The sequence below is a fragment of the Rhinolophus ferrumequinum genome, chromosome 20 (genome assembly GCF_004115265.2).
Source record: "Rhinolophus ferrumequinum isolate MPI-CBG mRhiFer1 chromosome 20, mRhiFer1_v1.p, whole genome shotgun sequence".
Lineage (NCBI taxonomy): Eukaryota > Metazoa > Chordata > Mammalia > Chiroptera > Rhinolophidae > Rhinolophus > Rhinolophus ferrumequinum.
In genome coordinates, this window is record NC_046303.1 from 37,456,358 (window position 1) to 37,483,130 (window position 26,773).

The 26,773-nt window shown below is 32.1% G+C and overlaps 1 protein-coding gene across 4 annotated transcripts in view; it reads right to left on the reverse strand.

The window, feature by feature from the left end:
* The window catches only part of RUNDC3B (RUN domain containing 3B), a 121,824-nt gene that overhangs the window by 72,192 nt on the left and 22,859 nt on the right, over positions 1-26,773 (reverse strand). For 2 of the 4 annotated variants that reach the window (XM_033088126.1, XM_033088124.1), the window contains exons 2-3: positions 25,722-25,837; positions 1,684-1,734 (exon numbers count right to left, since the gene is read on the reverse strand). In XM_033088126.1, the coding sequence (XP_032944017.1) occupies positions 1,684-1,734; positions 25,722-25,837 (167 nt within the window). The remainder of the gene's footprint in view (positions 1-1,683; positions 1,735-25,721; positions 25,838-26,773) is intronic. The other 2 variants (XM_033088127.1, XM_033088125.1) reach the window with 1 other exon arrangement.

The window sequence follows — 26,773 nt, forward strand, 5'->3', positions numbered from 1 at the left end:
AGCTGAAGTTCTCTGAGCATTAAAATATATCACCTAGATGACAATACCAAAGAGCTGCTATTCATCTAGACAAGCAGTATAAATAGTCACATCAAATCTTAATACATCATTCCAATATCACTGCAAATATTTTCAGATATTTCAAGGAAATAGGTTACTTATGGATTTATTGCTGCCAATATATTAATATATAGATATTTAATTTTTCACTTTAAACTTTGTAGCAGCAATCCTAAGTTTCTTACAGCTATTATATAAAATCAGTTTAAAATTTTCCACTATCTTTTTACTGAACAGAGAAAATTCCCACTTCTGTAAGAGGTTAGAATCATTTCCTTTTTAAAAAAAGTAGTATTATTGGTTGAGGTTCATATTTATTTAGATCACTCAGCTTTGAAGTTAAAATTATGACCTTAATTTTTGAAATAAATTCTCATATTAACATTCTAAAAAAAACAAATTTAAATACTTTAACTTTAATTACACTTTAAGCTGAATCTTAGTAAGTATGAGTCTAGACTAGATAATTGTACTTATATTGCTAGCTCTGTATGTTACTAACAGGATGCTTCAAGGAAATCATTTAGCAACTATGAATCACAGTTACTAATACATAAAATATATTTAATATCTTATTACTAACAACATCTTGTTCACTGGTAAGGAATTTATCACAAACAAATATCTAAACTATGTATCTATACCATAAGAATAAATCAATTATTAATCTTCCAGAACAAAAAATTAAGATAAACAGGTTTATCCAAGAATCTGAAAACTGAATTTGACTTTATAGGCTTATTTATCCCAGTAATTTTACCATCTTTCCAAGCAGAGTAGAAAAGTTTTGGTTTTTATTTTCTTCCACCAGCATTTTTAATATAAGGTTTAGATTACCAGCAGATTAAATTAGAATACCAAAGGCTGAACTCCATACAGAGAGCTACATATAAATGTGTAGACCTGAAGAAATCAAGCGTGATTTGTTTCAGTAGTGATTAAGTCTTACTATAATCTTTAAAAATGAGTATTTCTTTTCTAATTAAAAAAACATAATAAAAGGTTAGGTCATAAGTACAGAGGCCTAGCAGTGTTTTACATACAGCAGCAACTCAATAAAAAAGTTCTCAATAAGTGAATGAAGGAATGCATTCTCCCTGGGAGAAAGGAAACTAAGGAATACATTCCCACTAATGGTTCAAGAATGGCAAAGCAGTTACCGTTGATAGTGCTCATGTAGGTTTTACTGAGTGATTTTGGAAAATTTACACAGCTTGCCCGAGCCCCTGGTTTGCATGTAATAGAAATATTATTACACAGCAGTTATAAAATTGAGGAAATAGCCAATAACTCTTATGTCATTAAGGGTTCTAATAACACAGATATACTTGATTAATAGTGTTAAAACCATGGAACTTAATAGAAATATGGAGGGGATCACATGGGAGAGGAAGGAGAGTAAATGGATTATTATATTGTGTGGGTTTACAAAAAAGATTTTAATTTAAAAATTAGTACAAGCATACTTGTGCCCTCTGAATTAACAAAAACAAAACCAGAAAGCTTTGCAAAACCCATGCAATGTACTAAAAAAGATCACTTAACTGATACAGCCCTCCCCAGTAAGTCAATTCCATGCTCCCGTGCAGCTCAGTGGCGGGAGACATCACCAGCATAGAGTACCTTGAAGAGGTATTTGGAGATGAGCCAGCCATCTGCAACTTTGGGAAATCTCTTTAAAAAAAATAAACAACAACAACACACAGATATTTAAGAAACCTGCCATCAAGTTTGTAATTGCAAACTGAATACCCCAAATAAGACGGCTACACATAATTTTGACACAGTAAACACTAAACTCAAGTAAGATGAATATGAGTTATACTCAGCATGTAACTCAAGCTGGTTCCTTGCAGCCTGTTCTATTGGAGAGACTAGAATGCATGTAAGTCACTGAAATAAGTAAGAAGCAATTGTTCCCTGTTTACTTCCATCTCCATCATTCTTTCTCAAATATAATAAACTGGTAACAGAACACAAAATGAGAAAAGCTTGAATGAATTTGCTAGATTTGCACCTCAGAATTAATAAACTTGGTTAGGAAAATTACTTATTGAACTATAGGCTCAAAAAGTTTAACTTTAAAAATAAATACACGTTTTTACTGTTAACTTTTCTAAAAAGTTATAAACAAATTCATTTTGAAGAGCAGTCCTCTTGTTTTGGCCTAAGAAGAGTTAGAGTTTGTATGTTGTTGTTTTTTCTGAATTATGAGACTAGAACTGAGATATTTGGTAAAATGTTATTCAGTTTAACCACTGTTGACTAAATGCCTACTCTATGCAAAATACTTTTATTTCCTACAGCAGATTCCAATTATTGCTTAACAATAGCCATCTGGAAAAGTATATAAATTCTTACTATGTTGTTTGGAAATTCTTCATATAATTATACAGGAAAACTTCAAAGCCAAATTTCTGAAGTCACATTCATAACAAATGGAATTTTCTTCTCTCACAAGAAAACACTGAAATCTCCAATAAGACATAGTCCCAACACCTTTCCAAATACTTAGAACCTTTATGAAACCAAACAAAAACTAAACTAACACAGTAATATCTTAATATAAAAGGAAGGAGTTACGTACAATTGTGCTATTGGCTACATTTATGTCTCTACCATTCATTCTTTATCCTCCAACCTCCATTTGTAACATCTTAAACAAATATTAAATTTGGAAACACATATCCAAAAAGATAAATAATTTGGTACCCCAATTGAAGACCATATTAGAACATAATGCCCTAGCTGCAATACTATGACAAGAATGAAAATTTCTCAGAATTGAAATATAAATCAGAACAGAATGTTTTCATTACAAATATTAAGAATACCAATTCTTAATGTTTAAACCACATTTACTATCTCTGCTCTGAAAACAAGGTTATATATTTTATTTGTAGTCATTCATGTAATCAAAAAGTTATCAAAGTAAAAACAATATCCAGGAAAATCGTACTTAAAGGAATTTTACTTCAAAAATGTAACAAATGAGATATATCTAGATTTATGTCATGACTTAAACAATTCCTGGTATAAAGTAAAAAATAATTACTAAATCTCTTTTAAAACTCAATTTATAGATTAGGGTGTTTTCGTTTCAAGCTGTTAGTCTTTATGCCCTGGTTATGCATATTATTTTGATCTTGGCTGTGAAACACCATGTGAAAAATTTTAAAACTAAAATATTTTCACTTATTTGTAGGCATTACTTGCTTTAAGCATAATTTCTCATTCTAGGTCAGTTATAAGCAACCAGAAGCCTCGAGACCAAATGACAATCCACTAGATTCCACGTTATCTGCAGTGAAATTTCAACGCCTCTGTCATTTTACAGATGGAAAAGGAGAGACCCAGAGAGAACCTGCCTCGACCCAGCACATGTCTGCTCCCTGTAGCCGCACGCTGATCTACTCGTTTGGCTATAGACAAGATTTGACAGGTGGAAGAGATTCAGCCAGTTGGTTTTCCTGGGTGGTTATGAGTTTTCACAGACAGCCTCACAAATGTAGAAAAATGATGAGGCAGTAGACATGAAGCATAATTGGGGTGAACATTTTTCATGTAAAATTTAAAACCTTAGCATAGTTGCTGCCCAACGTGTACACGTACACACACACACACACACACACACACGAATGACAAAGCTCACATTATTTCAAAGTGGCCCAAGCAGTGCTTGTCTGTAGAAAAGGTTCTCATTTGCAATTGAAATAAAACTTTCGTTTTAAAATACATAATGTTAAATATTTATTTTATTTAAACATATTTATTATAAATATAAATAACATTTAGTTATTTAAAATAAATGTTAAGAGAAAGTATTTTACTGTTAAATAGCTTAGAAAAACAGCTGAGACAAGACCAAATAAGCAAAATAAAACGTTTTGTTCAAAAATAAAATTTATTCAAATGCACCATTATAATTATATTACATAGAGTGATACTAGGTGTTAGTTTCTGAAATTTCAGTCAAAAAAAAATCTACAAAGGTATGGATATGTAATGAAAAAATGCTTAATCATGCTGAAGATACAATATTTCCTGACCCAAAAGTATATAATTTTAAAAACAAATAATTAAAGATAAATGCAATTTTACCATCCTTTTATTAATGTGGAAATTGGCCCTCATACAAAAAAAGATTACTGAACCCTGCTTTAAACAAATGAATTGGCCTTGGTGATAAGAATGAATATAATTCTAATCCATGAATGTGATGTTTATTCCTCCATTTTTTTCATGTTAGCCCTCGTTCCAATTTCACTTTTGTATTTATTTTTATTTCTTTGATGACTGAACTACATTATCATGACTGATAAAAACTAAGGTGTTAACAACTATGTAGAAGGTGAATTTTCTGCCTTTGCTATTTTTCTCTTTCTGTTTGTTTATATGTTTATGTAATAAAGTTATAGGTAGGTGATTTTATTTTTAAATGATCCAAGATGGATTCTTTTTTTTTTTTTTGGAATTGAAAAGTGTTTATTTCTCGGTCATATGAGGTCTCTTAACTTTACAGGGCAAATGAATATTTTTAAGTAAGTATAAAAGCATCTTAGCCTTTACAATTCATTCTAAAACTGGATGAGGCCAGAGCAATGGAAAACAGTCTTGGCATGTAAAGAACAAGCTTCCATTAATTTCTGGAAAAATCCTTATTATTGCAGATTGGTGCAGCCACTATGGAAATCAGTATGGAGGTATCTCAAAAAACTGGAAATGGAACTACCTTATGGACCAGCAAAATGGATTTTTGAAAGAGCCCTAGATGGCTCAATTGTAAACTGACAGCCACTTGTAAGGCAAATAACAAAACTGATTATAAATTATCAGATAGTAATTCAGAATTTTCCCAAGTGTTCTTTTTAAATAGGCAATACCAGAGGTAAATACTCTCTTTTGTCACTGATAACATTAATGCAAGTCTTAATGTTTAAAATTTTGAATCTTCAACCATGTAGGCAAGAGAAAACTCATTCAGTGAAGCAATATTTACAATTGCAATATATACTATAATTCAGCTAGCAATGAAAACAATATTATTTTCTTCTTTATGTGGCCATTTTCCATTTTTTAATAGGTTCTAAAATAAAATTTAGAATATTAGATTACATAAACAAACATCTCTTTAAAATTAAAAAACCGACAAGATTTAGGAACTGAAATTATGATGATGCGCTCGAAAAATGAACTAAAGTCCATTAAATTGTGAAATCTTTTCCCTGTTCTATATTTATTTCCTTTAAATTAGCAATATTAGAGCATTAAAAACTGATTTTTAAGGAATTTTATTTTTTAATTAAATTTATTGGGGTAACAATGGTTAATAAAATTACATAGGTTTCAAGTATACATTTCTATAATACATCATCTATATATCACATTGTGTTCCCCACCCAGAGTCAGTTCTCCTTCCATCACCATATATTTGACCCCATTTACCCTCTTCTATCACCCCTGTTCCCCCCACCCCCGTACTGTCTGCTAACCACTAAACTATTGCCTGTGTCTATAAGTTTTTATTTGTCGTATGACTTTGCTGCTTTCAGTTTTATATACCACATGAGTGAAGTCATATGGTTCTCGACTTTTTCTGTCTGATTTATTTCCCTTAGCACAATAATCTCAAGATCTATCCATGTTGTCGCAAATGACAGTATTTCATGTCTTCTTACGGTAGAGTAATATTCCATTATGTATATATGTACCACATCTTCTTTATCCAATCATCTATCGAAGGACACTTTGGTTGTTTTCATATCTTGGGCACCATAATAATGAACATTAGAGCACATATACTTTTATGGATAAATGTTTTCAGATTTTTGGCGGTAGATACCCAGGAGAGGGATTGCTGGGTCAGATGGTAATTCTATCCGTAATTTTTTGAGGAACCTCCACACTGCCTTCCATAGCAGTTGCGCCAGTCTGCTTTCCCACCAACAGTGTATGAGGGTTCCTTTATCCACAGCCTCTCCAAGACTTGTTATTATTTATCTTGTTGATGATGGCCATTCTAACTGGTGTGAGGTGATATCTCATTGTGGTTTTGACTTGCATTTCCCTAATAGCTAGTGAAGTTGAGCATATTTTTCATGTATCTGTTGGTTGTTTATATGTCTTCTTAGAAGTTTCTGTTCATGTCTTCTGCCCGTTTTTTAATTGGACTGTTTAACTTTTTGTTGTTGAGTTGTATGAGTTCCTTATGTATTTTGGATATTAGCCCCTTATTGAAGGTGTTGTTTGCAAATATCTTTTCCCATTCGGTTGGTTGCCTATTTCATTTGTTGATAGTTTCTTTTGCTGTGCAGAAGCTTTTTAGTTTGATATAGTCCCAATCATTTATTTTAGTTTTTATTTCCCTTGCCTTTGAGGTCAAATTCACAAAATCCTCTTTGTATCCAAGGTCCATAAGTTTAGTACCTATGCTTTCTTCTATGCAGTTTATTGTTTCAGGTCTATGTTTAGGTCTTTGATCCATTTAAAAGTGAAGTTCATGTAAAATAAACTTGAAAAATTCTCCAGGTGTAACAAAGTTTAAAACTAGTAATAAATCTCTCATTCTGTAAATATTTCAATTTGGGGGTTAAAATGACTCCTTGGAAATACTGGTTTGGTTGTAAAATATAAAGACCATTTGGTCTACATCTCTTAAGTACAAATACTTGAGATATTTTTCTTGCTTTTCACCCAGAAATGCCTACAACAAATACAGTAATTAAGAGTAGTATGACAATCATATGGCTCCAAACAGAAGCATTAACCAAGTATTTGGGAACTGTGTATTTTAGAAATTTAGACATTCAGAATTATATAAAACATTACAAAACTAAGACAAGAAAAATATTTCAGATGTTTCAAAACAAATAATAAACTCAAATAAAAAATGATAAGCATAAAATGAAATAACAAACTACTAATACTAACCATTGTAAGAAGACTATTAACAAGGGAGAACAAAGGTCATTATTGATCAAAATGGGCTATATAAAAACTAGTTCCATGTAAAGTAATACTTTTTTTCTATTCTAGTGTAATTAAGAAAACTCCATAAAAGAAACAGGCAAAGGTCATAACCAGGAAATTAGGAAAAAAAGATTAATAACTATGAAAATATATTCAATCTCATTTTCAGATAAACACAAATTAAAGCAAAATATTTTATCTATTTCATATTAATAGAAAGCCAAAGAATATATTTTCCCCCTGTCAAATAAAAAATTAAAACTATTAGTAATAGTACGATGAGGATATGAGAAAAATAACAATCACATATATTATTGTTAGTACAACCTTTTTGGTACATGATGTAGCAACATGTATCAAACAAAATAAAAGTACATATATCAGAATGTACATAACACTTAATTTCAGTATTTATAATTCTAAGAATTCATTAGCTATTATTACTATTAGGAAATAATTAATAATTAATAACGAAATAATTTTAAAGAAATTAGAAAACTATAATTTTAAAGAAATTAGAAGACAAATGTTCAGTGATATATAATGAAGTGTTTATGAAAGAGAAAATGTGGAAAAAATAAATAGGAAATTATTGTTCATTCATATAATGGAATAGTATGTGCTTATTAAGAATGAAATGGAAATATACTCAAGAGAATAGAGAACATATGTTCAAGCAAAGACCTGTATGTGGATATTCACAACAACATTGTTTATAAGATAAAAAAGTAGGAACAATCTAAAATGTCCATTAAATCAGTACTGCAGAGGGTCTAATCCACTGCTCACTGTCTACAGTAAATGTTGCCATTATTGTTGATATTCTTGTTTGCATTTCTCACTACACAGTCCTAGATAGGGAGGGAGGACAAGTTATGAAAAAAATCAATTCCTGAAATAATCAATATATAGAATGATCAAAATTTACAAATTGCAGTTTGTAGAAGTTTTAATAAAAATATTTGATTTTTGATTACACGCAACCAAATGTACTTATGTAAAATAAAATGAAATGAATAAAATGTCTATTAAATGATTAATGGATACACAAAATGCGATGTATCCATATGATGGAATATTATTCAGCCATAAAGAGGAATGAAGTACTGATATATGCTACAACATGGATAAACTTTGAAACATTATGCTAAGTGAAAAAAGCGAAACAAAAAAGGCCACATATTTTATGATTTAATTTACATGAAATGTCCAGAATAAATAAATTCATAAGGACCAGAAGCAGATTAGTGGTTTCCAGGGAATGGGGGAAGAGAAAAAAGAAAGCGACTGCTTAATGGGTATTGAGTCTCATTTTAAGGTGATAAAAATGTTCTGGAACTAGACAATACTGACAGTTGAACACATTAAACACTGACATTTTAAATATATTAAAAACCAATGAACTGTGTATACTTTAAAATGGTTAAAGTGGTGAATTTATGTTATATAATTTCAAGTTTTAAGATAAAAAAACAAAATGGAAAATATCGTAGAGCCAATATACTAAAGGCAAAATACAGATCATAACAAAGAAAATATAAATATATATATATATATGTATTCATATATACATATATGTAAAATATGTGATAGATATACAAATTTGCCAGCTAAAATTATATCTGGGATATCTGAAAGTTTCTATTAATACTTCCTATAGCTTTATAACTTGAATTTCTTGTCATTTTGAAAAAAAAATAACTGGTAGTCCAAGAAGACAAAAGTATATATACAGAAAGAAGTTAAATTTAAGAGGTTAAAGAGGAATTGTGATAGAGTTTTTTCTTTTCTTCCCTTTTCTCCTTCCTTTTATGTTTTAAAATATAGTAGAACATTAATAGGAATGTAAGCAAAGTCAAGTAGTCTATATGGCTGTTAGGGGATAAATATCTTAAAATGAAAAAAGAGGCTTTTCAAAAGGCACCAGAAAAACTAGAAATGATGAGGGCTGTACACTAAAGAGTAAATAAAGTATAATAATATGACTTCAATTGACAAAGATACACGAAGAGTACGGAAATTTAAGTGATACTTAAATTTTTCCAATTACTAACCTTTTTCACCCCTACTTGGTTTAGAGACTAAAGCAATTTAACTGAACTAAATTTACCATGCCACATATAACCCTGATGTTTCAAGAATTCCTTGAATATTGTGATTTTCTGAGGTACAAAATCCACTGAGGCTTTCCTAAATTTCCAAGTACATAACTTAAAAGGGTGTTTCTCAGAGTGGCTTTGTCCATTGTCTAAAAGCCAAACTCTGGTAACCTTCAGAACCACTTTCTTATCTATTCTATCATGTTTTGGCCTGAGTATATGGGTTTTTATTGGGTAAGTTGAGTTCATATGTTACCACAGAAACAATTCAAGTCTCATTTTGTGTGCAAACCAAGAATCAAAAGTTGGAAAACCTTCAAAAAATGAACAAAGAAAATTCAAAAGCCAAATGGACAGGTTTATCTTTACCATTGTTTGTAACAGTGTTTATACTGCACTTCAAAAGGTGGCCCCATGGGGAGGTAACTGTTTATCATCTAAGTCAGGAAGAGCTTTGAGGTTCAAGCCAGTGTTCCTGAGAAATGCTTAGGTATCATAACAGTCCAGTTGGATTGGAGAAATTCTAAAATGTCAAGTCACAGGCATTCTAACTCATTTTAAGAATCTGAATCCAGATATTATCAGAAAAAAAACCCAGAGATTATTATTGTTGCATTAAGAAATCTATTTTCCAATAAATATTCACGGAGTGCCTACCATAGCCCTGGTATTGCTCTAGAAATTTGAGATACATCAATGGACAACACAAAGGTCTTTGCCCTGGTTAAGCTTACATTTTAGTGGAGGCAAAGAAAGACACTGAACAATAATCATAATTAGTAAATCACATAATATGTTAGAAGACTTAAAAAAGTAGTAGGGTAGGGAAAAGAGGTCAGAAGTGCTTGAGGTGAAAGGAGGAATGTGATTTATTGTGAAAGGGTATAATCCTCACGAGCAGTTTTGAAACAGATGGAGGAGTTATTCAGATATCTAGTAGTATTTTCTGTATAGAGGGAACAGACAATGCATTGGTGCACTATGGCAGGAATATTCCTGGCACAGTCAAGAAAAACCAAAAAAAAAAAAAGATGATGCTAAAGTACAGGAATTTAAAAACAACAAAAAAAGTATTTACTGTACACAGTATAACTGGAAAACAATGTTCAAAATCAAGGCAAAATCTAAACTGAATGTGAGTTAGCAAGCCCAACATTATTAGTAAGTATAATTAGCAGACTAATTCACAAGGCATTTGACATATTGTCTCATACTGCATTTTTTTCCTGTAAGGGGTATATTACTAATTAAGTCTATAGTCTTCTATGCTACTCAGAAGCTTTTTCATTTTAATCAGTTATTTTCCATGTAACCTTTACAAAGTTCACTACTATATCCCATCTCCATACCACCTAGCTGAAGATTACAAGATTGTTTCTGATCACTTAACTGCTAAACTTCGTATTTTTCTTAAACTGTGTGGTCTACTAGTCCATAATTAAAGTCACAGATGACATTTTAAACAATTAAATTTTAATTTTTATTTGAGGCATTTTTATGCCTCTTTTCTGTGTGAAGCCGTCCCTGACTCATCCAAGCAGAATGGATTGTTCACTCTTTCATGCTACATCACACTCATTAATACTTCTGTTATGATTCAATGACAGTGCTACACACCATTATTTGTTAATGTATTCCCCTTCTGCCCTCCAAGACTGACTTTCATGTGAAAGCATGCCTTAATGATCTTTGTATCAGAAGACGTTAGCCTGGGGCCTAGACTAGGATTGCTAAATAACGAATAAATGGAATAAACAGTGTATGTATGTGTGGAAAACATTAGGGGAAAAGGGAAAGTAAAAAAAGAAAAGAGGAAGGCATATATGCAGGGTCAAATTTAAGTCATTTGCTCCTGAAAAAGAACAGGGAATACATGCTATGACTCATTTCCAAAGCAAAGAAAAATAAGAGTTACATTTAGCCAAGAAAAATGTGGAAAGGGTAATGGTACAAGAATGTTCCTTGGGGTTCCTTTCTGCTGGGCCCTATAAGAAACTACCTAATTTCTTAAAGTAATTGAGGATGAAGAAGCGGAAATTTTAAGTATTACAAAGAAAAAGTGGAATCCCTCCCCATTTTAAAATGTTTTAATGGGAAGCAATATAATTTGGGGGAGTTATGAATATATTTTTTAATTTACAGTAAATTTACTGTCAGTATACAGATATATGATTTTTGAAAAATGCAAGAAGACATGTAACCATGACCATATGACACATTAACGGTTCCATCACTCAAAAAAACTCATGTGGACACTATATAAAAGACCCCCAACCTCTAACCTCTGATAATCACTGATCCTATTCTCTGACATTATAATTTGGCCTTCCTTTTCTAGAATGTCATATAAATGGAATCATAAAGTATATAATCTTTAGTCTCTTGTCTTTCACTTAGCATAACGTGTTTGAGCTTCATCCATGTTGTTGTGTGAAGAAACAGGGTTTTTCCTTTTTACTACTAAGTTTCTCCACTGTATGGATATATGACCGTTGGTTCACCCATTCATCACATGAAGGACACGGGTCATTTCCAGTTTTTAATGATTATGAATAAATCTGCTATAAAACAGGTGTTTGTGTAAACATAAGTTTTCACTTCTTTTGAGTAATGGAGTGCGACTGCTGGGAAACCATTTTGCATTCATTCCCACCAGCAATGTAAGTAACTTACGAGAATTTAAATTTCCCCATATCCCTACCAGAACTTGGTATAGGTATGTAATAGCCCCTGATTGTGGTTTTAATTGCGTTTCCTGAATGACTAATGATGTTGAGCAGCATTTTATATGTTTACTTGCCACTTGTGTATTTTCTTTGGGGAAATGTCTGTTCAAATTTTTTGCCCATTTTTAAATTGGGTTGGTTGTTTTCAGACTATGTTTTCACAGATCTTTGCATATTCTAGACACAAGCCTTTTGTCAAATATGGGATTTGTAACTATTTTTCTCCCCGCCTATAGCTTGCCTTATTCTCTTAATAGTGTCCTTTGAAGGACCACAGTTCCTAATTTTGATGATGTCTACTCTATTATTTTTTGCTTTTATGGACTGTGCTTCTATTGTATTTAAAATCTATTTGCTAATTGAACATAACAAAGATGTTCTATATTTTTTGTTTAAGGTTTTTATACTCTTACATTGAATCTACAATCCACTTTGAATTAGTTCTTGTATATGTTGTAAGGTATGGGTCAAAGTTTGAAGGTATCCCATTGTTCCAGTAGTATTTATTGAAAAAGATTATCATTTCACCAGTGAATTGCCTTTCTCTGCCAAATACTAATCAAGCATGTTTGTGCATATCTATTTCTGAACTCTATTCCATTCCATTGATATATATGTATGTATATGTTCTCACAAATAACATACTATTTTAATCACTATCTTGAAAGTCTAGAAATCAGATAGTTTGAGTGTGCAATTTTGTTCTTCCTTTGTGAAATTGTTTTGCCTACTTTGTCTAGCTATACATAGTTTGATATATACAAAAAGCCTGCTAAGACTTTGATTGAAATTGCATTGAATCTTTAGATCAATATGGAGAGAATTGACATCTGAACAGTGTTGAGTTTTAGAAGAATTATCCCATCGAAAATCTCAATAGTACTAAGGTTCGACAGATGCCTGCCACAGACTGAATGTACAGAGATGATGAAACCCCATCCCCAACGTGACAGTATGTGGAGGTAGGGCCTTTAGGAGGTGATTAGGTCATGAGTCCTCACAAATAGTAGGGCCCTTATAAAAGAGATCCTAGAAAGCTCCCTCACTCCGTCTGCCATGTGAGGACAGCAAAAAGACGGCAATCTATGAAACAAGAAGCAGGCCCTCACTAGGCCTCACTAAACATCAAATCTGCCAGTGCCTTAATCTTGGATTTCCCAGTCTCCAGAACTGTGTAAAATAAAATTTTATTGTTTATTGTCTGGTATTTTGTTACAGCAGCCCAGACTAAGACAATGCCCTTTAAGGAAGTTATTTCCTAATACCTAGTTGGCAGAAAGGTTTTATAACAAATGGATGTTGAATCTCTTCAAATGATCTTTTATGCATCTATGGAGATGATTCTGTATTTTTTATTTTTTTAGTCTGTTAATAAAGTGAAATATATGAATTCATTTTTAAATCTGAAACAGCCTTCCATTACAGGGATTGACTTACTAATACTTATTGAGGATTCCAGTATCTATGTCCATGAGGGATATTGGTATGTGCTTTCCTTTTCTTGTAATATTTTGTCTAGTTTTGCATCAGGCTAATACTGACCTCATAAAATGAGTTGGGAAGTATTCTCTCCTCTCATTTTCTGGAAAAGATTGAGTTGGTTACAATCAACAGTGAAACCAGTAGGCCTAGAGTTTTCTCTGTTGGAAGGTTTTCAACTAATAATTCAATCTTATTAGTAGATTTAGGACTAGTCAGGTTATCTAGTTCGTAAGTCTTATCAGGGTTTCTCTTTCAAGAAATTGGTCCATTCCACCCAACTTGTCAAATTTCTGGTCAGAACTGTTTATAGTATTCACTAATCTTCTGGATGTAGAGTCTGTAGTGATATGTTCTCTTTTATTCCTGATAATGATAATTTGTGTCTTCTGTTTTCTTGGTCATTCTAACCAGAAGTTTATAAATTTTATTAATATTTTCAAACAACAAGCCTTTCATGTCATTAGTGTTACGTATTTTTGTGTTTCTAAATTTCATTGTTTTCTGCTTTTACCTTTATTATATCCTCTTTCTGCTCTTTGGATTTCATTTTCTCTTCTTTTGTTAATACTTTAAGGTGGAATCTTGGCTTTAGTCCTTTCTTCTTTTCTAAGTTTTTAACGCTTTTAATATCTCCTTTAATAAGCACTTGTTTAACTTCATCTCATAAATTTTGATATTAGGTATTTCCATTTTTCATTCAGTTCACAATACTTTCTAATTTCCCTTGAGACTTCCTCTTTGACCCATGAGTTATTTACAAGTCTTTTTTAAAATTTCCAAATATTTGGGGATTCTTCAGCTCTTTCTGTTCTTAATTTCTAGTTTAATTCTGTTATGGTCAGAGAACATACTTTGTATGGTTTCAATTCTTTTAAATTTGTTAAGGTTTGTGATATGGCTCAGAATAAGATCTTTTTAAATGTTCCATTTGCCCTTGAAAAAAATATAAATTTTGCTATTGTCAGGTGGTTTATAAATGTCAGTTAAGTCAGTCGGTTGATAATATGTTGTTCAAATCTTCTATACCCTTACTGATTTTCTGTCTATTATTATAAAAGGAGTACGGAAGTTGCCAAGTATACTTGTGGATTTTTCTATTTTCTACTTCTCCAGTCAATTCTATCAGCTTTTGCTTTTTGAGGCTGTTTTTAACTGCATACATTAGGATTTGTTATGTCTTCCTGGTAAACTGACTCTTTTTATTATGTAAATGTTCACCTTCAATCCCATCCTCACAATTTTCCCTATTCTGAAATTACTTTGTCTGATATTTATATAGTCACTCCAACTTTCTTTCAATTAGTTTCTGCATGGAATATCTTTTTCTAACCTTTTTAACCTATTCATCTCACTATATAGTGGATTTCTTTATATACCAAGTCTTTTTTTTTAACCCAATCAATTTCTTTTCATTAGTGTGTCTAGACCATTTATATTTAATGTAACTACCAATATGGATGGACTTAGGTCTACCATTTTATTATTTTCTGTTTATCCTATGTTTTCCTGCTTTCTTTTGAATAATTTATAGCATTCCATTTTAATTTACTTATTGGCTTTTTTGCTAAATCTCTTAGTATTTTTATAGTCACTGCTTTAGGGATTACAATATAAAACCTAACCTTCAGTCTACTTACAGTTAATTATTTTACCATTTCAAGTAAAATATATCACCAGATAGGTCCCTTTACTTGACCCTCTTTGTTTTAAATGTCATTTATATTATAAACGCAAACACTGTAACCTCCCAAGCAATGTTGTAATTTTTGCTTTCAACAGTCATATTTTAAAGATCTTAAGAAAAAAAAATCTGCTATATTTTTACTCAGATATTTACCATTTCAGTTACTCTTTTTTTCACTCATGAAGCTCCATGTTTCCCTCTGGTATCATCTCCTTCTAGTTTGAAGACCTTTCATGAGCATTTCTTTTAGATTAGGTCTACTAATAATAATTCTTAGTTTTCCTACAGCTGAGAATTTCTTTATTTTGCCTTAATTCCTGGGGTATAGATAGGGTATAGACTTCTGAATTAGCAATTCTTTTCTTTCAGAACTTGAAAGATGTTCTTCTGTCTTCTGTCTTCCATAGTTCCTGATGAAAAACCTGCAGTCATCTGAACTGTTGTTCCCTATATGTAATATTCTATTTTTCCAGCTGCTTTCAAGATATTTTATCTTTTATTTTCAGAAGTTTGATTATGATGTATCTTGGAGTAGTTAACTTTGAATGTATCTCTTTAGAGGTTTGCTGAGCTTTTTGAATCTGTAAGTTTATATCTTTCTCAGATCCATGAACTTATAGCTATTATTTCTTCAAATGTATTTTCTGTACCAATCTCTTCCCCTTCTCCTCTGAGATTCCAATGACACTAATTTTATTTCTTTTGCTATTGTCCAACAGAAGTTCTTCAGGTTGAATAATTTCTATTGATATATTTTTTATTTATACACACCTTTTTATCCCCATTCTTCTATAGAGCCCCACCTAGTGAATGTTTTATTTCAGATACTGCACTTTTAGTTGTAAAATTTCTATGTGGTCCTTTCTTAGGTTTTTATTTCCCGATTCAGTACTTCTATTTTTCTATTCATTTCAAGAATGTTTACCTTACACCAAGAGGCATGGTTATAATGGCTGCTTTAACGACTTTGCTTGATAATTCATCTCAGGATTGACACCTATGATTGTCTTTTCCTTTGAGAATTGATCATATTTTCCTGGTTCTTTGTATATGAAGTAGTTTGGGTTTTATACTAGATGATTTTAATATGGTCTTTAGATTCTAAATTCTGTTAAAATCTTCTGGAGTATGTTGGTTTTTGTTTTGGTAGGCAATTGATCCAGTTAGATTCAGATAGCCAAGTTCTTTCTTGCCTTATTTGGGCAAAGGTTCCAATGAATTTCAGAACAGCCGTTTCTATGCTTCTTTGGGGCTTACCCATATACATGTCACTCTAGGACTTGGTAGTGGTTTGTATCCTGATGTTCTCAAAATCTTGGATGTGAGTACAGGATGTATGATGGTCATTAGCATACAGAATTAGGGCACTATTCCATTTTCCAGCTCTCCCTTCCCTGATACACTCTCTAGCTCCCAGGTCCCTTCTTTTCCTAGTTCCTCTCACCTGATAAAAGGTTTTCTCTTAAGAGTTTTAACCTCCCACAGTGTTGCATAGTACTGGGCAATTCGAACCTTTCTTAGGAGGAAGCAGCAAGAAAAGAGAGAAAAAATGGGAAGCCCCAACACTCCCTGGCTCACAGAAGATCCTTTTCCTGATCTTCTGGCCAGAAAGAGGTTAGTGTTGGAGTTTTTGCTGTCTGTATTCACAATACAATACAAGGACCAAAGCCCCCTTGGGTTAAAGTGGAGAATATCAGAGGGAAAATAATACATAGGACACTCACTCTTATAAAGGTTCTTTTTCAAATTTTGATCTGTCCCCCCAAAATGGCTTTTACTGTTTACTTTTCAAAGTATAAAAGTTGTTGCTTTTTGTATTCTGTCCAGAGTTTTCAGCTGCAATCAGTGGGAGAGTGCTATGGACTAAATTGTGTCCACCCAAAGTTCACTGAAGTCCTAACACCCAATGTGACTGTATTTGGACATAAGTCTTATAATGAGGCAATTAAGGTTAAATGAGGTCATAAGGGTGGGGTTCTGATCTCATAGTATTAGTGTCCTTATAAGAAGGGACACCAGAGAATGCTCTCTTTTTCTTTGTCATGTGAGGACACAACAAAAAGGCAACTATCTACAAGCCAGGAAAAGAATTTTCACCAGAATCGGAATTAGACAGCACCTCAGTCTTGGAGTCCCAGCCTTCAGAACTGTGAGAAAGTAGTATCTGTTGTTTAAGCCACCTAGTCTGTGGAATTTTGTTATAGCAGCCAAACAGACTAAGATACGTAGGATACTAGTGGATTTACTCCACCTCGGCTAGCTCCATAAGTTCCGTCAGCTTTTACAATTCTAACTTCTGAAGACTATATTGTGGTCAAATGAACAGCATACTAGATAAATAAAACCCATGCTGTCTGGAAAAGGATACAGTAGAAAAGTAAGGGAAGTTTTGTTAGGAAATTTGACAGAGATAAGGAAAATCAAATGAACAGTTCAGAATGCAGTCATGCATAGTAGAAGACAGAGAAAAACCACCTATAGGAGAAGCTTATTGAGAACTGGAAGGATCAAAGGAAATAAAAAGGAAACAGAAGAAAGAATGCAGCTGAACTGAAAAATGAAATGGCTACTCAAATAACAGCTTCAATGGGTAAAAACCAGAAGCACACCTCATGATCAAAAAGAAATGAACCTTCGGGTCTATAGGAATAAAAAAGTGATTAAAGGGCTAGAGCCTGGAAATGAGCGGATTTATGTACAGAGAGTGACATACGAAAAAGGGGTGTCTAAACTTATATATATAATACATTATATACTGTATTACATAAATATTAATATATATAACAATTACACGTTGCTATAGTATATGTGATATATAATATACAGATAAATATACATATGTGTTTTTTAATGGGAAATAATTTTTAATTTTTAATGAGAAATAATTTTTAATTACATGACAATAGAGACTACCTAAAAGGAAGTAATGGATACTTAAAACAGGGGCCACACTTGTTTTATGACAACATTACATAATTTGCCCAATAAGTGTAACTGTTCACTCAAATTAACAACAAAGGGCGAGGATAACTTTCAAAGAAAAGAAGAGAAAGCTTTGGAACTTTCATTAGAGACAGCAATCATTTGTCTGCGAAGTGGAAAACATGGAATTTTAGGAAAATTTTCCTGCTACCTAACACAAAGCAATAGAAAATCAGAAATGATAGATAAAATAAAACACGTATCATTTTAAACATAGTAAGGACATGAAAAAAAAGACGGAAATATTTAAGAGGCCAAAAATGAAAAACAGAAAACAAGGGAATCTATTTTTAAAAACCCTAAAATTGACTGCACCAAAATACAGAAAGCAAATATAGACATATTTATGAGAATAGGTTGATAAATCCATCAGAATAATAAAAATTTTAAACTTCTAAGTTATTAATCAAGCTAACAAAAATGTGAATAACATTTGAAAAACCTGATCAACAATTAGAGAATACATATTCTCCTCAAGATGGAATATTTATTAAAAGTAACCATAGACCATTAGTCAAATCTTACAAATTTCAAATATCTGCCATACAGATCAAATTCTCTGACCATAATTCAATTAGCACAGAATTGAAAATGAAAAGGTAAAAGCTCCAATTTTTAGAAACATTAATAATAAACTTCCAAATAACATATAAGCCAAAGAAGAAATAATAAAGAAAACTAGAAATTACTTGAAAATGAAAATATTACATATCCAAACTTGTAAATGTAGCCAAAGCAGTACTTGGAGAGAAGGCTGAAAGTTAATCTGCTAAGAGTCCAACATAAACGGAATAAACTCAAAGAGGATATAATGGAGGAAATAATAATGCCATTAGCATACATAAATCATCAACAAAGCCCTAAGTTAGTTATTCGAAAGACTAATAATATTGACAAATCTCTGGCAATACTGCTTAGGAGAAAAGTGAAAAAGAACTAATAATCAATATTAGGGATGCAAAAGGAGACCAACTAGCTGATACCTGTGTGGAATACAGGTATTCCGTGAATACCAGGTATTCACTGATGGCATTTTTGTTTCACTTCTCAGCAGCAGCCTGAATTAAATATGCTTCAGAAGAGGAGGATGGCTGGGAAATGAGGAGGGTAGAGAGAAGGTTTTTTAAAAAAATACAATCTTAGCTTTTAATAATGTTATAAAGATATGACTATGTGCCTTAAGTTTTAGTCTTTATAAATCCTCGGGGAGCTTTAACTTTTTTAAACCATTCAGTTGAATTTATCTATTTTAACCATGTAATATTAAAAGGAAAAGTTGTAACTAGAGATTAAATAATTAAAATGATATAGAAGAAATCAACAACCCAAACAGACCTATAAGCTTTAAAGAAAGTAAATCAGTAGTTCAGACGCAGGTGCTTGAGCATGCACGCAAATACACACACATGATTCGACCCAGGATTTTTACTGAAAAATTCTACCTAATAAACAATTCCAAGCTTATGCAAAATTCTTCAAAAAACTATTAAACTGAATTCAATTAATGAGGTTAATATGATATTGATAACAAAAACCAAAAGAAGTACAAACCAAAAAAATTACAAATTATACTTATAAATACAGAACCAAAACTCCTAAAATATTAGCAAGCAAAATCCTAAATCTGGCAAAGTATATTAAAACAATACATAAGGGTCAAGTTGATTTATTCCAAGAATATACAGATGATTTAAAATTAGAAAAACTATTACTGTAATTCTTCACATTAAACAATTAAAGGAGAGTTGTTTTCAAACAAGATAAAGTAGATACACTTTCCTCCCGCTACATAAAACTAAAAACCCAAGTTTCCTTGCCTCATACATCCCAGACTATGTACTGGACAAATGAGCAACCTGAAACAATAGAGTTTTCTAAATTATGTTTGATGGTGGGAAAAAAAATTACAACACTCTCCACTGTGGTTCTAAATGTATGTAGGAAAACTAGTTAAAACAATTATAAATGGGGCAAAGTAAAGGAACATGAAAAAATATAAGGTTTTTAAATGTCAGACTGGAAAAAGTTGACAGTAGTAGACTGTGATAAGTTATATATATATATATATATATATATATATATATATATATATATATATATATATGTTATATATATGGTGTATGTATTATATATAAATAAGTTATATATATGTCAGAGGTGCCAAAAATATGTATACACATTTTAAGAAAGGAAAACTGTATTAAAATTGAAATACTCAACATATACCCATAACAAAAGATGAATACAAGTTATGTTTGACTTCTGCAATTACAAGAGGTGCTCAAAGTGGTTATCATCAGCGTCCAGACACTTCTGATTACAGCAAACTACTGCTCGAGCAACGCTGACCAAAGTGTCCACTTGTATACATTTTTTTGGCACCACTAGTATATATGTATATGTATATGTGTGTGTGTGTGTGTGTATACATATAAGGTTGGTGCAAAAGTAATTGCTGTTTAAAAGGTTAAAAATAATTGCAAAAACTGCAATTACTTTTACACCAACCTAATATATATAAAATACAGATAATATATATTTTATATATAATACATATTATAATATATATTTTATATATAATACATATTTTTAATCTGCTAATCGCTCAGCTTTAGGTATGTTAATACCTAAAATAACCATTAAAATTTCTATACAATGAGGTATACTCAAAAACACAAGATAAATAAAAACGGAATTTTAAAAAGTATTCAAATAGCCCACAGGAAGATAGTAAAAAGAAAACAGAGAACAAACAGAAAATTAAAAAATAAAATGGAAAGCCTATTGTATTTACCCATATTTTTGTTTACCATGTTCTTTCTTCCCCCAAATTCTTTTATCATCTCCCTTATGCTTACAAAAGGTTCTTTAGCCATTATTTTAGGGGAAGTTTGCTGGCAACAATTTCCCTTAGTTTTCCTACATCTGAGAATGTCTAGATTTTCCTTCCACTACTAAAGGATAATTCTGCTGGATATAGAATTCTGTGTTGACATTTTCCTTTCCGCTCTTAAAAAAGTGCTTCCATGGTTTCTGATGAGAAATCTGCTATTATTCAAGTTGATATTCCCTCATAGACAAGGTATCATTTTCTCTAGCTACTTCCAACATTTTTTATTTCTCAAAGGTTTAATTATGATGTGTCGTGGCATGGATTTTTTTTTTAATCTGCTAATCGCTCAGCTTCTTGAATGTTTACGTTTATGTCTCTTGCCAAATTGGGGAAAATTTCAGCCATTTATTTTTAGTACATTTGCAGTCCCTTCCTTTTTCTCCTCTGCTTTGAGGTCTCTGATGACAGAGTGATAGATTTTCTGTTACAGTCCCACAGGTCCCTGAGGCTTGTTGGTATTTTTTTATTTCTTAGTCTATTTTCTAAATGTAGATTATTTTTAGTCTGTTATTTAGATTAGGAAATTTCTATTCTTCTGTTTTCCAGTTCACAGATTCTTTCTTCTCTTGCTTCTGTTTTCCTGTTGATCCCATCCACTGAGCCTTTCATTTTGGTTTTGTATTTGTCAGTATCAAAATTTCCACTTACTTCTTCTTTATATTTCTTTGGTTTTTACCTTTTCATTTGTTTCAAGCATGTTTGTAATTGCTCACTGAAGCATTTTTACCATGACTGATTTATGATCTTTGTCTGTAAGTCTAACATCTCTGTCATCTCAGTGTTAACATTTGTTGAATTTCTTTTGTCACGCATTTTGAGATCTTGCTCGTTCTTGATATGACAAGTGATCTTTGAATTAAACCTGGACATGTTCATATTAAGTTATGAGCCTCTGGATCTTATTTAAACCTTCTGTTTTAACTGGCTTGCTATGACAATGCTCTGTCAGGAGAAGGTAAAAGGTGGGAGGTACCACCTCATTTCTGTCTAGTAGAGGAAGAAGTACAAGTTTCCTCCAATGGCATTTGAGGGGAAAGTACTGATTAGTGCTGGGTAGAGGTGGGAGTCCAGGCTTCCTGCATGGTCTCCACTGACAATGCACTGGAGGTAGCTTTGTTACCGCTAAGTGGTGATGAAAGATCTAACTCTCCAATAGGCGTTTTCTGACACAATCTCAGTGTAGCAGGGAAGTGGGACCTCATTGCTGCTGGGTGGGGATGGAAGTCCAAGCCCCCCACTGACAGAGGGTGTGTAGGTGGGAAAGAAGTCTCACAACCAACCAGGAGGGAAGAAATCCCAGTTGTCTGCTTGGGCTTCTCTGATACCACTCTGATGATGTGTTGGGATACTTTGTTACAACCACATAAAGGTTCATTTCCCCAGTTAGCCTTTTCTGGCCTGGGTCGGGTAGTGCCACAGATTTTTGTGGTATTTGGCTAAAGTACAGGAAATACTGTCTAAAGTTTTCCATCCTGTTAGGCTGTTTTATTCCTGGTCCTTTAACTATAAAGGAGGTCCTTGTTGGGACTTTTTGTGTGTGTACCTGTAGACATTTGCCATCTGCTAGCTAATTTAGAACACGGTTTTAGATAAACGAGGCAACCAAAAAAAATCAAAGAACCATGTCATTCCTAAGGTCCTCAAGTCCCTACACAATTTATTTTCTTCTTTCTACCTTTCAGTCTTCTTACGTTTGCTTTATATATAATGTCCAGAGGGCTTGGTTATACTTAGTGGGAGAAATAGGGTGAAGTATGTCCACTTCATCTTCCTGGAAGTATATAGCGTCCTAAATTTCATTTTTACAGCCACCTCCTCCATCTCTAGAGTGTATGATAAAGGAAATAATTCTGCATTTATTCCTATCAAACTTGAGTTCAAGCAACTCATTTACATAACCTAAGGCAGGTAACAGATAACCGAAGACAGGCAATAGTTCAATTTTTAAATAGCCTTGGGATTTTACTTGGCCTTAATTTCAATATGAACCAAAAGTGTGACGTGAGATCAAATGTCAATGTAATCTTAAATTCTGACTAATACAGAGGTTAGCCTATCTGAAGCACTTTATTCAGCTCTGTGTACCAGATTTTAAGAGGAATACTAATAACCTAGTGACATCCAGAAAAACAACTAAGATTTTGGTGGTTCCAGAAGATTGAAGGAACTAGGGCTACATTACCTGGAAGAAAGAAAGGGGGGAACTAAGGAAAAGGGTTACATAATAGCAATCTTTTAATATTTATTAGGCTCACAATTGAAAAAAGTGGCAGAAGATAGATCAAAGCAGTCAGATAGATTGGCTTCATATACATAAGAATTTTCTAACAATCTGAACTACACAAAAATGTGATGGACTGCTTTACTTCTGATATCTAAGTTCCCAGATATCAGAAATATTAAAAAAACAACAACTGCGTATCCACCAGTTAGAAATATTGTTGAGCGGATTGCTTCAGCAGGATAGAGATTACAGTAGTGATTTTTAATCCATGATTTATGATGCTGCCTGAAGTGCTCTGGAGTTCTGGAAGGGGGTGGATGCAATTGCTTATGAGTCGGCAAAACACCTTATTTCCCCACCCTGCTTAAACAAGACATCCCACTTATAATCCAGCATCTACACTGGCTTCTATTAGGGGAGACGAACATTGGGTCAAGAGAATTATGCTTTAAAATAAATAAAAGTTCAAAAATTGCTAAACTGATGACCTGAACTAAGGGCTCTTTAGATTCTGTATTCTGTGATTAATTCCTAGTTCTCAGCTATATTCCAGAAAAGTAATATCATCATAGTATTGAAGGAATCCTGCAATCAGATTAATGTATGTGATTTTAAGAGCCTCCTTTTCCTCAATAATAGGCTTTCAGAGAGAATTAAGAAGATAACTGTTGCAGCTCTCCACTTTACCTATATCAGCACAGCCTATAATGTGCCCGGGTGGATTTTACCTTTTTCCAGGAAAAATTAATAGTTCAACTAAATGCCCTTTTATTTCAAAAATGAAAAGTAACTGGAGAAAAGTAAATCTTTCAATTCCATTAAATTATACATTTTGAATTTGTACTTCTTTGAAGAAAAAAATTAGAAAAGTTAGTTGTTATATAACTAAATTTTAAGTGAACACAGTGTACAATCTTCTCCAAAAATAATCATGTAACTTCTCCAAAAGTAAAAGCCATTTGTTACATATTAGAATACTAAAAAATGGAAAACAATATATGTAAGTCTCTACACACTTGAATCTTTAAAATACCTCATCTTGAAAGTTATAGAACATTTCATGATTCATCTCTATACTAATAACAGTGACTACAATGGTTGATCTACAGGAACTTTTTTTTAAAAGAAGGTTTTGAATCATTAATCTTACCTAGCTTAAGAAATTAACACATCTCACTATATCATCGTTTTTATTGTCTTTTAATCATACCAGTGGAATTCTTATTCGGAAATCAACCAGAGAGTCTATTTTCAATGTAGTAGTTCATTGGCCTCTCATAAATAATATTCATTATCAAGAAGTAATTCTAAAGGTCTATGATCTGTATATTGTTGAGGCATGACTCAAAGATGGCAGAGAGGTGTTCAGAAGGGGTCCATTTATGTGTTAAAAGAGTCTGCCCAATCACTCAGCATGGATATCTCAACATGGCCTAATTATTTTCTGTTGATAGTTGTTTTTGTATTTTGTGAGTGACTCATATGCTAAATGATATATATCGAATGATATATAAAGAATTCAGGTCTCCTGATAAAACACCTGTGAACATTAAGATGCATCGAACGCTACTGTAACACGTGTTTTTTACTCAGACATTATTTATAAATTTATATATAAAATTTAAAAATATCACCACACAATATAGTAACCACAATATCTCAAGATACTCTCATATACTTTGCTTTTATAAAAACTTATTTTAAGTGCAGAAAATTTAAGAAATACAGAACAGCAAAAATAGGAAAAAAATAACTTTTTAAAATGAAAATAACCAACTTTTAACAGAAAAGCATTAGTGATTTTATGGACCCTATTTTTAATTGCAAAGGGCTAAACGAATCCAGATTTTGTTTCCCCATGTAATTAAAATCAACCCTTTTTTTAATAAGCCCACAGGACTGCTCAACTTTGATTGAAATGCTTATAGTAAAACTTGACACTTTTAGCATCAAAAATCACAGAATTAATCTCCTGATTAAATTTAAAATTCTCATAAATTACATTATGAAAGCATATCACTGATTTGTAACTATACCATTAAGATTGTATTATAGATATATCTTTTTAATTAAAAATATGTTGTAATTCTAAAAGAATATAGCTCCCATCTTCCCTTTTAAACTTTGAGATTTATATTTCTGATGTAAATATATTTACTGATTTAAGAAAACCAAAGTTGAGCATCTCTTTACTTACTTACTGGTAAAAATTTCTCAAAGATTCCAAAGTTTAATGAAGTGGAAATTAAGCAAACAAATGCAATGCCTAGATGCTTTTTTGTAAATTGATTAAAATACCATCTGGTAACCTTTGAAGATGAGCTACTTTTAAAGCTTTTAATTACTTCTAGAAAGTGACTCTGCTCCTTGTATGTGGCAATTAACGCACACAATATTTTTAATTCATCCTGGAAATGGGTATAAATCTGAAAACAGAGTCTTTTACAGGGATCAAGGCCAAAAGATCAGGCATTCTAAAATCAGTTTTATGTTTCTAAAATGTGGCATGGCTGCTATGTAAATCACACCAGTATGTTTTCTAAAATTTCAAGATTGTAAAAAAGAGCTGTCGGGATAATAAATAATACATTGGAGTAGTTACCTTTTAGCCGGTGAGTTAAAATCTGTTCCAAAATAGCTGCAAAATTGTTAAATTCAGGAGAAGAATCATCAATTGTCTCAAAGCAGGACCGATCAATCAGGGTCTTCACAGAAAACCTATGAGAAAAAGATTATTACCGCTTTTAAACAGAGTTGATTCTTTCACTTAAGAAAAAATGGGAGTAAAGCAATTTTAGGAAATATTACAGAAATACTTTGTAAGATTGTATTCTGAAAATTCCCTTTATACAAATTCACTCTGTAAATAGAAAATTTTAAATATCAGGCTTTTCACTTACATATTTACTATCTATTGACTACATTAAGACTTAGGAATAGCTCACTGTACTCACAGCCATTAAAATCAGAATCAAAAAATGACCTAAATTATTAACTCCAAAGTACTCAAAAGCCATACTACTACTACTACTTGTAAGAAACTGGGAGCGTCAGACCTAAAATCGTTTAAGAGTTTTGGAGTACAACATTTAATAAAATTGGATGTGAGTATTCATGAAGTATAGATCCAAAGTTTTGATGAACTATAAACAGGAAAACTTACAAAGCTGTAAAATGTGCTATATTTCCCCCTCTCATCAGAATGTCCTTTGTCTCTATTTTTGACCAGCAAAAATCAATGCATTTTCCAAGACTCAGTTCCAATGCCATCTCTTCAATGAAGAATTATCCTCCCATATATTCCTAGTACAAACTAGCATTTTGTTTGTATCTCCCTTAAGAGACAATTACAAGTTATCTTCTGCTGTTATTTGTGTTGCCTATTTGTCTTATTAAAATATAAATTCATTTAGAGCAAAAACATATTTTCTTCATATTTGTATCTTCCTCACCATAAAGGATAATGCCTTGAACATTGTATTCAGTACTTGTTATTTGTAAGCCCTATTTTGAAAGAATGGGAAAGAAATATTAAATGCCAATACCATGGCGAGACAAAAAAGGTTTATGATTTTTAACATATATACATTTGTGTAACCACCATCAAAATCAGGATACAAAACAGATCTGTCCCCGCATGCTAACCCATTATAG